General features: G+C 36.9%; 1 protein-coding gene across 1 annotated transcript in view; it reads right to left on the reverse strand.

The window, feature by feature from the left end:
- The window catches only part of PKHD1L1 (PKHD1 like 1), a 160,170-nt gene that overhangs the window by 73,482 nt on the left and 72,951 nt on the right, over positions 1-13,737 (reverse strand). Inside the window, exons 39-46 of the mRNA XM_049633010.1 lie at positions 11,074-11,322; positions 10,283-10,432; positions 8,199-8,373; positions 7,060-7,222; positions 5,769-5,925; positions 4,011-4,090; positions 3,442-3,571; positions 2,000-2,129 (exon numbers count right to left, since the gene is read on the reverse strand). Of these exons, the coding sequence (XP_049488967.1) occupies positions 2,000-2,129; positions 3,442-3,571; positions 4,011-4,090; positions 5,769-5,925; positions 7,060-7,222; positions 8,199-8,373; positions 10,283-10,432; positions 11,074-11,322 (1,234 nt within the window). The remainder of the gene's footprint in view (positions 1-1,999; positions 2,130-3,441; positions 3,572-4,010; positions 4,091-5,768; positions 5,926-7,059; positions 7,223-8,198; positions 8,374-10,282; positions 10,433-11,073; positions 11,323-13,737) is intronic.

Consider the following 13,737-nt stretch of genomic DNA (forward strand, 5'->3'; position numbering starts at 1 on the left):
GGAGTCCACATCGGAAGGTGATGTAATATTCCAGGTGTGAGGGACAGAGTCTAAATTAAACTAAGGGCAGGGAAAGCTGATGGAAGAGACATTTCAAGGGCAGGACCCAAAGAACTTGGTGATGTGCAGGAAGTGACAGATACTGATAGTCAGAAAGTCACTGGGAAAGTTTTTGTGAAGATCAAAACTAGACTGTAAGGGCTTAAGGGGAAAAAAAGGATAACAACAATGCAATGAAAAAAATGGGCATAATATTTAAGCAAATTAATCATTTTTTTAAGCAAAATGGAAGCAGCTAGAAAAGATAAGAGAATAAAGTTATTTTTCAAGACAGTGAGTGGTTGGAGAAAGCCAAAGTACAAAAGACTCAGAGAAGGAACTGTGGGCAAAGGAAGCCATGGGGAGGTGAGGATTAATGATGCTTGAGCTAAGGGTATACCAAGAGCGTAAGATCCCTTAGGTGATATAGGAAAGGGATTTAGGATGGCCTCCCCCAAATTCTCTTGGATTCAGATGATACACAGATTTCTTTAGAAAAGAAGGTTGTACAAAGCATTTTAATATGTTATGTGCACCTGAACACAATTTTTATGCCTTTGTAATAATCTCTAATATTTATACAGCACTTACTTTGAGCCAGTTTCACTCTGAGTGCCCACACATACTAACTCATTTAATTCTTACAATAACTCTGACATAGACACTATTAGCATTCTAGTTTTCCTGAAGTACAGAGATGAAATACTATGGCTGCAGACCTGGCAAGTGGTATTGCTGGGAAATGGGTCCAGGCTGACTAATTTTAGTAGTTTTCTCAACCACTTGCTTTTACAAATTCTTAAATACAACGTATGAATGAAATAGTAAACAATGAGTTCAGTTTGGTGGGAAACTTCTTAATTCTTGTTCCTTAAAATTAAATACCTCTAAGCTAAATTCTAAATTTACCCTGTTATTTCACACAGAAAAGCTATAAACAAGAACCTTCTATTCTACTCGGAAGCCCTCTCATTTTGCTGCTTTTTATTTTGCCATTATGTAATGAAAATTTCTTCCAAAGGCAGGAAAAAAAAGGGCACTTATAAAGCTAAGTATATACTTAACTCTTCCTAACATCTGCAAGTCTATTTTTAACTTGGAAAATGGCAAAATCAAAATGCCATCTTGAATTTTAATTCTAAATTGAGTCACAACCTTAACATAATTTAGCCGTTTCTTACCATAAATTACTACTTGTTACCTGATAAGCACGACCATACCCAATTTTGCTATTATCCATAATTTGAACAATAAAGCAAAAATAAAGCTCTTCCTGCTCCCTTTCCCCACCAGTATTCTTGGTGTAGCTGTATTATTTTTATTCTTTTTATTTCTCGTTTGCTAATATATATAGTTAAGCAGAAATTCAGGGTCATAGGCCGTTTCAATTGTAAAATGTCAGACATGTAAAAGGTCGTGTTAATCATCACTCAATCTGTAATAATTTCTTCTCTTTGTTTCAATCATTACTAACAACCTTGCTCCATGGGAACCACTGCTAAGACTGTAACATATGAAAGAGTTCCCCAGCAGCCTGACAACGTGTTCTCTGGTGACCCCAAATACAGCAGCTCGTTTACATTTTTGCATTCATTAATGTATTTAGCTAAAGCTCTAAGTCAGAGGTTTTAAATGACTTAATAGCAGAATGCTTTTTTCAAGCAAAATCTTACATGGGAATCTATCTGTGAAAAACAACTAAAATATTTCATTAGTATACATTTTATAGGTTCAAATTTATACTTTTTCCTATTAGAAATTAACCAATTAAAACAACACAGTGGTGTTCAACCTGATGCTAACATTTAGCAAATACGTACTTGGCTATTTATATTTCTTTATTAGAGGTTTCAAATTTAAATCAAATAGTTGTAGACCTTCTGGATCATCCCTCTTTTGCAGAGTTAAAAAAAAAATCTCTATTCTGAATCAAAGTTATCATGCCCAGAAGACATCATACCTGTGACCTGTGCTTGCGATTACAATCTTATCGCCTGGTTTCCAAGTTACTGCTTCTTGTAAAATCAAAGTCCTTTCCCCCGCCTTTGCTGTATGAGCCAGACGAGTCCAGATCACAGAAACAGGCAGACCTGGAGCCAACAGACAAACTGAGTCTTTCTTTCTTTTTTTTTTTTTAATTTTAAAATCAGTGTTTATTTATTTTTGAGAGAGAGAAAGATTCACAAAGCGCAAGCAGGGGAGGGGCAGAGAAAGAGGGAGACACAGAATCCAAAGCAGGTTCCAGGCTCTGAGCTGTCAGCACAGAGCCTGACATGGGGCTTGAACTCACGGACCATGAGATCATGACCTGAGTTGAAGTCAGATGCTCAACCAACTGAGGCACCCAGGTGCCCCCAGACTGAGTATGTCTAAAGACGTGTTTTCTTGCATAGTGAGAGCTTTATGTATTTTTCATATTTGCCTGGACTGAATCAACTTTGGAAAGGTTCATTTTACCTTGGCATTTTATACCTTTCTCAAAAAAGAAAAAGAAATATTTGGAATGCTTGCTTTATAAAAGTAACAATTACATTATGATAACATGTGTGGGTCTATAAAACTAAAAATCATCCTTCTCCAATGATATACTCCATTTAAAACAATCATCTTTATAAAAACACAATATAAATGTGATTTGATACTATTGTTAAAACAGGCAGCAGCCTATTACCTTTGCCATTGTTGATATAAATTGCTTATATTGATAATCTAGAGACAAATGAAATGTGTAAACTTCTGAAAATTACATTATTTATTTAGCACAATGCAGGGTGACAGTTATTATCATAATAGGGATTGTGTTTATACATTCTAAATTTATGAAAGAAACAGATTATTGCAACATAGAAAACTTTAACATAAAAAGGATTCACACCATGCTTCCTTTAAATAAGTAAGCCTGATACCTCAAACATGATCATAATCATTTTTATTTGCTGGTAATTTTCCAGAATATAGTCATATAGAAGTACAACTATAAACTTATATTTTAGAAAGAGCCCATTTTAAAATACAAACATTAGAAGTTACAATCTTCTGCTTCCAGACTTAATGCCTTTGTATATAGACAAATGAAAGCAGTAATAATCACTATGTACTCTGGTAGGTGCTGAAATAGGCAAAAGGTGTTGTGGGAACACATACAAAGGAAGAAGCAGAACGGTGTAGAGAAGATCCAGAATGGTGTCCCCAGGAGTGACTTGGGTTGTGAGTCTTGGTAGTAGGAAGGGCTGACCTGCCCTGGATAAGGGGAGGGCAGAGATAAAGAGGAACAAAGAGGGGACATGTAAAGACAGGAGAAGCTTGGCAAGTTTTCCTTTAGAGAGTTGTCAGGAGGGTTATCCCTTGTTTCCTGCCTAGTATCTCCTGGACCAATTCCCTGAGCCCTTTTGGCTGCCCTACCATGCAGATCCAGGATTCCCTCTCGCACAGCCAGAGTTTTGGTGCCATATACTGGGAGCTCAGGAGATCGCAGGTGCCCATGCAAGGTAATGACCGCCCTGTGTTGAAACGGGGATGCTTCTGTCCCAATCTGCAAGGGATTTCACAGGCATCATTTGGAAAGTTAAGTCAATATCCACAGTTTTAACCACTTAAAAAGTAACCCTTTCTTTTGAGAAATTGATTGCTCGGTTGTTAGTATCTTTCTTCCAGAAGATAAACCTTACATTTTCTAGTCAGATCTTTGGAAAGTATACTGATTGACTTTAGCCACATTTCAGAGCTATTATTTTTTTCTGTTCTATTTAAAATTTGGCTCTATGATAGTATGCTATTCTCTTCCCATTAAAAGCACAAGAACACTCTGGAAGACATTTTCCCAAAAAGGGGATTTTACACTAGTAATGGAGACCTACATAAAGATAAACTTGTGAGGGCTTGTTATAATTAACCATCCATTTTACAAGTGGTATTTTACAAAGAGATGGAAAGAGGTTAGCAAGGATTCCATATCAGGTTCTCTCGTATACCTGAAGAATGCCTCCATCTGTAATTAGAATATTTTCTGCCTGGAGTTCAATGTCAGCTTCATCAAATATTAGAGTTCCACCTGTGAACCATACGATTTTGAAATATAACAAAGGAATTATTAAAAGCTATTTATCAAATTACACATAAAATTTTAATTTCTTATTCTTTTTTTAATGTTTATTTATTTTTGAGAGAAAGAGCGGGCATGTGCGTGAGTGGGGCAAGGACAGAGAGACAAGGAACAGAGGAAGCAGGCTCTGTGCTGATAGCAGAGAGCCCAATGCAGGGCTCAAACTCACAAACCGTGACATCATGACCGGAGCCAAAGTCAGACACTTAATGGACTGAGCCAGCCCTAATTTCTTATTCTTATCCGCTATCACTATGCATGTCACTTTAACTTCAGCTTTTTAGCAATATAAAATACAAAAATTTCAGACAAGACCCAAGAGTTGATGGAAAATTAAATCCCTAGACAGATTATTTTCCTTTGACCACTGTTATTTTCTACGCTTTTAAATAGTGCAGCTACATGTTCTATAAACACAAGTCTTCAAAATATAATTAAGGCCAAAAACAATTAAAATTAGGGGTACATGGGTGGCTCAGTCAGTCGAGCGCCCAGCTCTTGATTTCAGCTCAGGTCATGATCCCAGGGTCATGGGATTGAGCCCTGCACTGGGCTCCATGCTGAGCATGTATTCTGCTTAAGATTCTCCTTCTCTCTCCCTCTGCCCCTCTCTTCTGCTTGTGTTCTCTTTCTCTAAAAAAAAAGAAAAGAAAAGAAAAGAAAAGAAAAGAAAAAGAAAAGAAAAAGTTAAATTAAATTAAACTAAAAATTAAAGAAAAGCACTTTTTATAGAAATCATTACAATGCTGACATTAGCTCTGAACTCCTATCCACTAATCTGCACCAGCAACACCTATAGCCTGACTAGCATTATGAAAGAATGTGCTGAGATATATTTTTATGAGACTGATGTAAATTTGTGAACAGTAAACTTTACTTGTCCAAAGGTCCAAGAATTAATAACTTCAAATACTTGAAACACACTATTATCCTGGAAGTTAAAACAAAAACAAAATACAAAGGTTTTTGAGCAGCTAAAGCCATTATGGCAAAGTTGATACCTGAAAGCCCAAAACATTTTACTTTCACCAAACATTGTTGCTTTTACATGCAGTTGTAACAGTTCTGGTTATTTCCTCCTCTGTACTAATGGAATATCAAGAAGCAGAGAGAAGCCCAAGTACAACGAAAGTAGTTTGAAAGACAAAGGTGAGAGTCACAACCTGGCACCCAATGGGAGTTGGGGTGGTCATTTAGCATAGAATTTAGCAAATCTCTCTGATTTTATAACCCCTGGAGCCCACTATACCAGTCCTTTTCTGAATGGGAAATACCTTTTACTATTGTGATTCACCACATGTGGAGAGGCATAGGCACATGCACATACATTATTATTGAAACAAAAGTTTCACAAAACAACATTTAACTTTAGAAGGTGCTTACCCATAAGAAGGCAAGACACTCTGATATTTTCCATTCCATTTCATCAAAAGATTATGGTTACAACACACTAAATAACAGCATACCACAAATGGATTATAATGTTCAATTTAAAGAACACAGTATTCCATATTGTATTAAAAACATCATACCACTATAAATATTCATAATCATGAGTTTTAATTAAATTTTATTCACAGAAATATTCCATAGACAGAATCTAATAAGCAGGTTGTCAGAAATTTACCCTGAATAAGCAACATTTTCAGAATAGGTGTATTTTGATCCAGCAAAATTGTCTGTCCTTTTGTAATAACAACTAGAGACCCTTCCTCGGGGGGAGATTTTCCTCCCCATGAGAAGTTGGAAGACCAGGCATCGACATACAGGAAGTCAGCATCATCCTGTAATAAAATACGAGAAGCTTTTAAATACAGACGTTTTATCAGAATGATTCATTCAACTTCTCAAACAAGAAGGAACCTAAACCAGGAAACATTTTCATTAGTAACAAAGTATAATCTACCTGATTTTTTTTATTTTTTATTTTGTTAATTTTTTTTTTTTAACGTTTATTTATTTTTGAGACAGAGACAGAGCATGAACGGGGGGGAGGGTTAGAGAGAGAGGGAGACACAGAATCTGAAACAGGCTCCAGGTTCTGAGAGGTCAGCACAGAGCCTGACACGGGGCTTGAACTCACGGACCGCGAGATCATGACCTGAGCCGAAGTCGGACGCTTAACCGACTGAGCCACCCAGGCGCCCCTACCTGATTTTTTTTTTTTTTTAAGTTTTAAGTGTTTATTTATTTTTGAGAGAGAGACAGAGACAGAGCGCAAGCAGGGAAGGGGCAGAGAGAAGAGACACAGAATCTGAAGCAGGCTCCAGGCTCTGAGCTGTCAGCACAGAGCCCAGTGCGGGGCTTAAACTAACAGACTGTGAGATCATGAGCTGAAGTCAGACACTTAACTGACTGAGCCACTCAAGTGCCCCAAGTTTAATCTACTTTAAATATGTCACAGCTGTCTGTTGGTTTATTTCACAATAATTATAAAGTGAAAAATCAATTACCAATTAGCCTACAATCCAGAATAAGTAAAAACCTGAAATCATAAAATATTAATAACAAGCAACAAAAACATGTTACTTTAAATTTAGCATAGTTAGGGGCGCCTGGGTGGTGCAGTCGGTTAAGCGTCCGACTTCAGCCAGGTCACGATCTCGGGGTCTGTGAGTTCGAGCCCCGCGTCAGGCTCTGGGCTGATGGCTCGGAGCCTGGAGCCTGTTTCTGATTCTGTGTCTCCCTCTCTCCCTGCCCCTCCCCCGTTCATGCTCTGTCTCTCTCTGTCCCAAAAATAAATAAAAAACGTTGAAAAAAAAATTTTAAATTTAGCATAGTTACATTTCAGTTATTTTTTGGAGACATTAACAGAGTACAAAGTCCATTAACAATTATGTCATCTCCCATAATGTTTTCTATTTCTCCTTTCTCTTCTACTTTTCTATTACTGTCATTAGTACTATACTCAACAGCACCTTTACCAGTTTGGCCATGCCATTGCTCCTGATGTTGACGTTAACTGGAGCCCACCCTGAAGGGGTGTGGGCATTTGTCACACAGATGATATACGTCTTGTTGGAATACTCAACATCACATTTGGCTTCAGCTATGGTGATGTGAACATCCTGCATATTTTCACTGTAAATAAAAAAGGGGACAAACAAAACACTGACTTTCTTCCCTCAAATTTCTAGGTAACATTTTCAAACCCTATTAATGATATGCACTACTGCAAAAATAATGATCTTACTCTATGATCCATCAAAGTGCAGACTGACACTTTTTTCAATAGCAAGTCTTCAAACTATGTGTTAAGAAAAAAAGTAAACAGAGATTAAGAAGACAGGACATAAAGCTGTACAAATTAGCAGGCATTCCAGTGCTGGGAGAAAAATTGCCTGGGTTCAATTTATTGAAAGAATCCATGTTGGTCTCCAAAGAGCCACTTTTGGTAGAGACTTTCAGGGATCCTTTTGTTTATGTGATTATTTTCACTAAATTCAAAGACTTCAGAATTTAATATCCATGTAAAAATTCAAGTCCAAGGTCTTGAGAAATTAAGTACTTGAGAAATTAAAATTGCCTTCTATGATGTAAATGAACTGCGGTTTTGAAGTCAGCCTTATCCACTTGAAGAATAATGACAGTGCAGTATATAAATTTGAGCCAAATAATGAATATGTTTAGGAAGAAGGAATCCGGCCACTTACAATGAAATGGACATGATGGAAGACATGTTTCATCAACTCAGTGAAGCAGATCATGGTTGGTGATGAGATAGTGGGGGAAACATAACAAGATGTGATTTATACTTGGGGTCTGACTAGGATTTAGGGCAAGTTATTTAACCTAATTTCAGTCTCCTAGCCATAAAATGGGATAAAAATATCTAAGATGGTAAGGCAGGAAGTTTCTGTGGGGTAGGAAGGTGACTGACATGGAGTAAGTAGTTGATAAATGTTGGCTATTAGTACTAGGATGTGCCTCAAGCATGACTTCTGAGCAGATGGGTACACATTACGTGAGTATTTTAAGCACTGTCCTTGCATAGGAGAAAGGAAGAGTGATGCCTTGAGCTTATACACACCGATGTATGTGTGTGTGAAGACAGTACCTGAAGCCTGATCCCGTGATGGTAAGTCTGGTGCCCCCTGCTGTACTGCCTCTCTTGGGAGATAGTTCCATGATGAGTGGAGTCAGTGACATGGCATACGTAAAAGGGGTCGTGGACTGTGACAAATCCTTCCCATTGACCACACTCACTTCACAGGCTTGCTCAGGTCCTCTGCCTATGAGAAGAGGATCGAACTGAGGACAGTTCTGCCATCAGGCCCTTATTCATTTCCAAAACTCCCATTTTCAATAACATCTTCCTTTTCCTGTAATCACTTCCAATATACACAGGCTATTTTTCAATTAATAAGGATCTCTAGCAATAGACAAAAAATGTCAAAATTCATGCATGTAGTCAAAGAGAAAACCCCTTAGACCCTTTACTGGAGACTCTTACTGTAGATGATGGTACAAACCTCCCTGTGGTTTCCAGCCCTAGAGGATGCGACACCACAAATCAGAGCAGGAAGGGAGGGAGAACTGGTAAGACACACAGGCTGAGAGCAGCAAGGACTGACAGCTGGAAGTGAGCTAAGAGACAGAAAGAACACAGACACCTGGTACGAAAGTGTACAAAGAAGCAGAGCTGGCATCAAGACAGCCCCAAAAACCTTGACAAATCTTGACAGCACTGTTGCATTAAAAAAAAATCAGCATATAAACTGATGTTGAAATGATAAATAAGCTCATTCATAAAAGTGTTATATTTTCTTCAATATTCTTTGTTTAAGAAGTCAGGGGTGCCTGGGTGGCTCAGTTGGTTAAGTGTCCAACTTCGGCTCAGGTCATGATTTCATGTTTCGTGGGTTCGAGCCCCACGTCTGTCTCTGTGCTGACAGCTCAGAGCCTGAAGCCTGCTTCGGATTCTGTGTCTCCCTCTCTCTTTGCCCCTCCCCCACTTGGACTCTGTCTGACTCTGTCTCCCTCTGTCTCTCGAAAATAAACATTTTTTAAAAAGTCAGAGAAGAAGTAAAAATGTTTATAAAGACTTCCTCAAATTTTGTTAATTTTTTTTAAATGTGTATAAACCATATTTTTTATTCACCTAGAGCATTCCTTTTGTTTCATCTTAAATTTCACTGGATAATTAAAATGTGTTGTGTACTTAAAATACCAGATGTTTAAACTTCACAATAATACGATAACCCAAGAATTAGGGTTAATAATATTTCCACTTAATAGATGCATGAACTGAAATAGAGTTCAGTTACTTAACTGAGGTGACACAGTAAGTGGAAAAATGAAATTCAGGGGCTCCTGGGAGCCCGGGCTCTTAACCACCAAATAAAAATAAATAAGAGTAATAATAATAACAACAGCAAATCACATCTCATGTTTCAGATATCATTCCATCCACTTTACATACATTAACTTATTAAACCTTACAATAATAAAGTAGGAAAATGTGATCATTCTCAGTTTACAGATGAGGAAACTGAGGCACAGAGTAGTTGAATAACCTGCCCAAAGACACAGCTTGGGTTTGAATCTCGGCAATGCATTATCACGGTTTACACTCATAACCATTATACTTTCCTATCTTTAACGGAAATCTAACAGTTCAATAGGAATTAAAAATGTGTTCTCCATTAGGCACGCTCAGTTTACCTGATAAACTGAAAAACCACAATTTATTATAAACAATTTAATCTAGCCCAAAGGTCATGAGTCTTGAAAGACATATAAACCTAGAAAACAAAGTTCTACAGAAATTGTTTAAAATGAGGACAGTCAGAGGCGCCTGGGTGGCTCAGTTGGTTGAGCGTCCAACTTCGGCTCAGGTCATGATCTCACAGTTTGTGAGTTTGAGCCCCACGTCGAGCTCTGTGCTGACAGCTCGGAGCCTGGAGTCTGCTTCAAATTCTGTGTCTCCTTCTCTCTCTGTCCCTTCCCCACTCATGCTCTGTCTCTCTCTGTCTCTCAAAAATGAATAAATGTTAAAAAAATTTTAAAAAGAAATTTTTTAAATGAGGACAGTCATAAAGGTGATTCAATTGCCTCCAAATCTTAGAAGAAATTTAGACTCTGATTTCTTTAACATTAGCCATTTCTCAGAGACTGCCACTCTTTTTTCTGACTACTTACCATTATTACGTGGAGTTTTACATAATAGTGTTGTGTAATTGGATTTAAGCCTGTCAACTGCACATACTGAGCCACACACTAATATAGTTGAGGTCTGTGGATTAAACCCAGTGCCTGTCACAGTCATGGTCTGACCACCACCAAAGCTCCCTAATAAAGAAAAATAAAAGGGAAAAACACAGCTAATGAAATGAAAACCTCCTCTGTGTACATATTTCAAAACCTGAAATGGAAGTAAATTATAATAAATGAAATGATTCTTAGAACTGAAATTATATAGTATATATTATATTAATGCAACAGAATTCCTTTTGATGGTATTAATTTAAAACCTTTACTGAGTAAACATTACATCCTGTCATTTATTTCAACTACTTCTAGGAACTAAAATTTTATTTACCAGAGATGTCAAAAGGAATTTCAGAGTAGTCAAAACATAAATGCAAAATTACTATTTAATTAAGAGTACCTTGATTATACTTTCTTTAACCACTAAAATAATTTTCAAATAGAAAAAAATATTTATGTATTCGTAATTATAGGTCAGTGATGTCTAAATATGATTTTATAAAATTATGTTAACACTAAGAGAAATATAGGCAGTAAATGAATATTTTGAAGTGATTCATTGATACATGCACATGCCTATTTGATGGATAAACCAAACTATCTTCAATGTGTTACAGGAACTACGAATCTTAGCAGTGTTTAAATAATATTTTTTTAAATAAGATTGAGTGTTTACTGAAACAATATAAAATATTTTTAGGTTCCTACACATTCATGGCTACCTTGGCTTGGATGAATATTCTGAATAGTAAGTGGGTACTCGAATACAACTGTGGACACAGCAAAGCCTTTTGTCTTATGATGCATCATGACAGGATAGGTGCCACCAGCATGATCTCCAATGATGCACTGCAATACACTATCATTGACCGTGGTCACATTACACTGGATGTTGTTTATCATCACGGAAATTTCCAAGATATCAATACCAAAATTAGATCCAGTGATTTGAATTTGGGTTCCTGGTGGACCTTTAAAAAAAAAAAAGAAAACAATATATCCAGTACTTATATATGCATTGAAAGATATACTTAATTACTTCCATAAACAAAATAATATCCAGTATTTTAAAGCTTAAAAAATATTAACAAAATACAAAGTTTGGCTATACCATATATTATAATCTATAGTATATTTACTATAAATTATCTCAACATTCATTATTTTCCAGCACATTGTTATTCTGATATTGTTAATGTTAATTCAGGCTACTGTAGAAGAGGGGAAGAGAGAAGAAAAAGATTTAGAATTAAGAAGTATGAATGCCTGGGGCACCTGGGTGGCTCAGTGGGTTAAGTGTCTGACTCTTGATTTCGGCTTAGGCCATGATCTTGTGCTTCATGGATTCAAGAACCACGTCAGGCTTTGCACTGACAGTGTGGAACCTGCTTGGAATTCTCTCTCTCTCCCTTTCTCTCTGTCCCTCCCCTGATCATGCTTTCTCTCTCTCTCTCAAAATAAAAAAAAAAAGTATGAATGTCTGAGCAGGGTGGTGAGTTGGAGTATATCTTATGAATGAGGCTTAGAATTTTTTATTTTTAGTACTTTCCTGATATTGGCAACTCTTTTGAGGATGGATTATTTTTCTTAATTTAAATATTTTCAATATATATACTTGATAAACAAATTATGATAGGTAAGATAGTAAATACAGAAACAAGGAATTAATTTAAAGAATTATAGATGAATGTTGATGCCTTGAATAAATGCACAAAGAACAAAGTACTTCAATCCTTCTTCCTTTTCACAAAAATGCATTAAGGGCATTAAACACATGGAATTTTTCATAGTTCATCCAAATGAATGCCTTCATATTTAAAGAATAAGTGAATAGATATTAACCAACATAACTTGTTACACATAGAGTCATCAAATAGTAGGCTGATTTTAATTCAAGTAGTAATGGTAAAAATGGCCATATAACTGACCATAGTAAAGACCACTGACATTTAAATGGTCATTTTAAAGACCACAGAAATTAATAAGATCTTTCATGTTAGGAACAGTTTTAAGATACAAGCCAAAAAAAATGATTTTTTAGTCTTAAATTTTTAATTTTGTCTAGCATTTTCACCTTTCAAATGGAAGTGTTGTTCTAAGTTTGATCTATTGCCTATCTCTTTGGTAAATAAAGCAGCTCAGTTCTCCCTTGTCTGCAAGTTCCATAACTTCAAATACATTGCTTGAAAGAGACATTCAGGGGTGTCTGGGTGGGTCAGTATGTTAAGAGTCTGACTCTTGATTTTGACTCAGGTCATGATCTCAAGGTTCCAAGAGTTTGAGCCCTGTGCTGCTTGGGATTCTCTCTCTCCCTCTCTCTCTGCCTCTCTCCTTCTCTCTCTCTCTCTCTCTCTCTCTCAAAATCAATAAACTTTATTTTTAATTTTTTAATTTTTATTTTATGTTTTATTTATTTTTGAGAGAGCACAACTGGGGGAGGGGCAGAGAGAGAAAGACAGAGGATTCGAAGCAGGCTGTGCACTGACCACAGAGAGTCTGATGCAGGGCTTCAATTCACAAACCATGAGATCATGACCTGAGCCAAAGTCAGACTCAACCGACTGAGCCCGGCAGGTGTCCCTAAATAAACCTTTTTTTTTTTTTTTTTTTTAAAGAAGGATACACTCAGGCAAAAAGATGGAACAGAAATGGCTCACAGAAATACAAACACATGCCAATATCCAATTCATCATTTGCAATGATTACAAATACATGGGGAAATGTATGTTATTGCTATATTAATGTTCGCTTTAAAAAAAAATTCCTAAATGAGAAAACTTAATGTATCAAAGAAAATTTCACTAGCAAACTTCTCGAAGGGAGAGAATACATCTTACCCAAACCTGGCACATTTTCTGGTAATATAAACTTAAAAAGATTATTTTTAAATAGCCTTTTAAAAGGGTAACATTTAGGGGTGCCTGGGCGGCTCAGTCAGTTGAGCGTCCAACTTTGGCTCAGGTCATGATCTCGCGGTTTGTGAGTTCGAGCCCTGCGTCGGGCTCTGTGCTGACAACCCAGAGCCTGGAGCCTGCTTCAGATTCTGTGTCTCCCTCTCTCTCTGCCCCTCCCCTGCTCATGCTCTGTCTCTGTCTCTCAAAAATAAATAAATGTAAAAAAAAATTTTTTTAAGGCTAACATTTAATTATTTTCTTATTAAAGTTGCCATTCTAAGTTACATTTTATGAATGAATTTATTTAACCTTATCAGGTAGGTACTTGCATGTATAAGGAAACTAATATTTAAAAAAAATTTGTCCAGGGGCGCCTGGGTGGCGCAGTCGGTTAAGCGTCCGACTTCAGCCAGGTCACGATCTCGCGGTCTGTGAGTTCGAGCCCCGCGTCAGGCTCTGGGCTGATGGCTCGGAGCCTGGAGCCTGTTCTGT

This window comes from Panthera uncia, chromosome F2 (assembly GCF_023721935.1).
Source record: "Panthera uncia isolate 11264 chromosome F2, Puncia_PCG_1.0, whole genome shotgun sequence".
Lineage (NCBI taxonomy): Eukaryota > Metazoa > Chordata > Mammalia > Carnivora > Felidae > Panthera > Panthera uncia.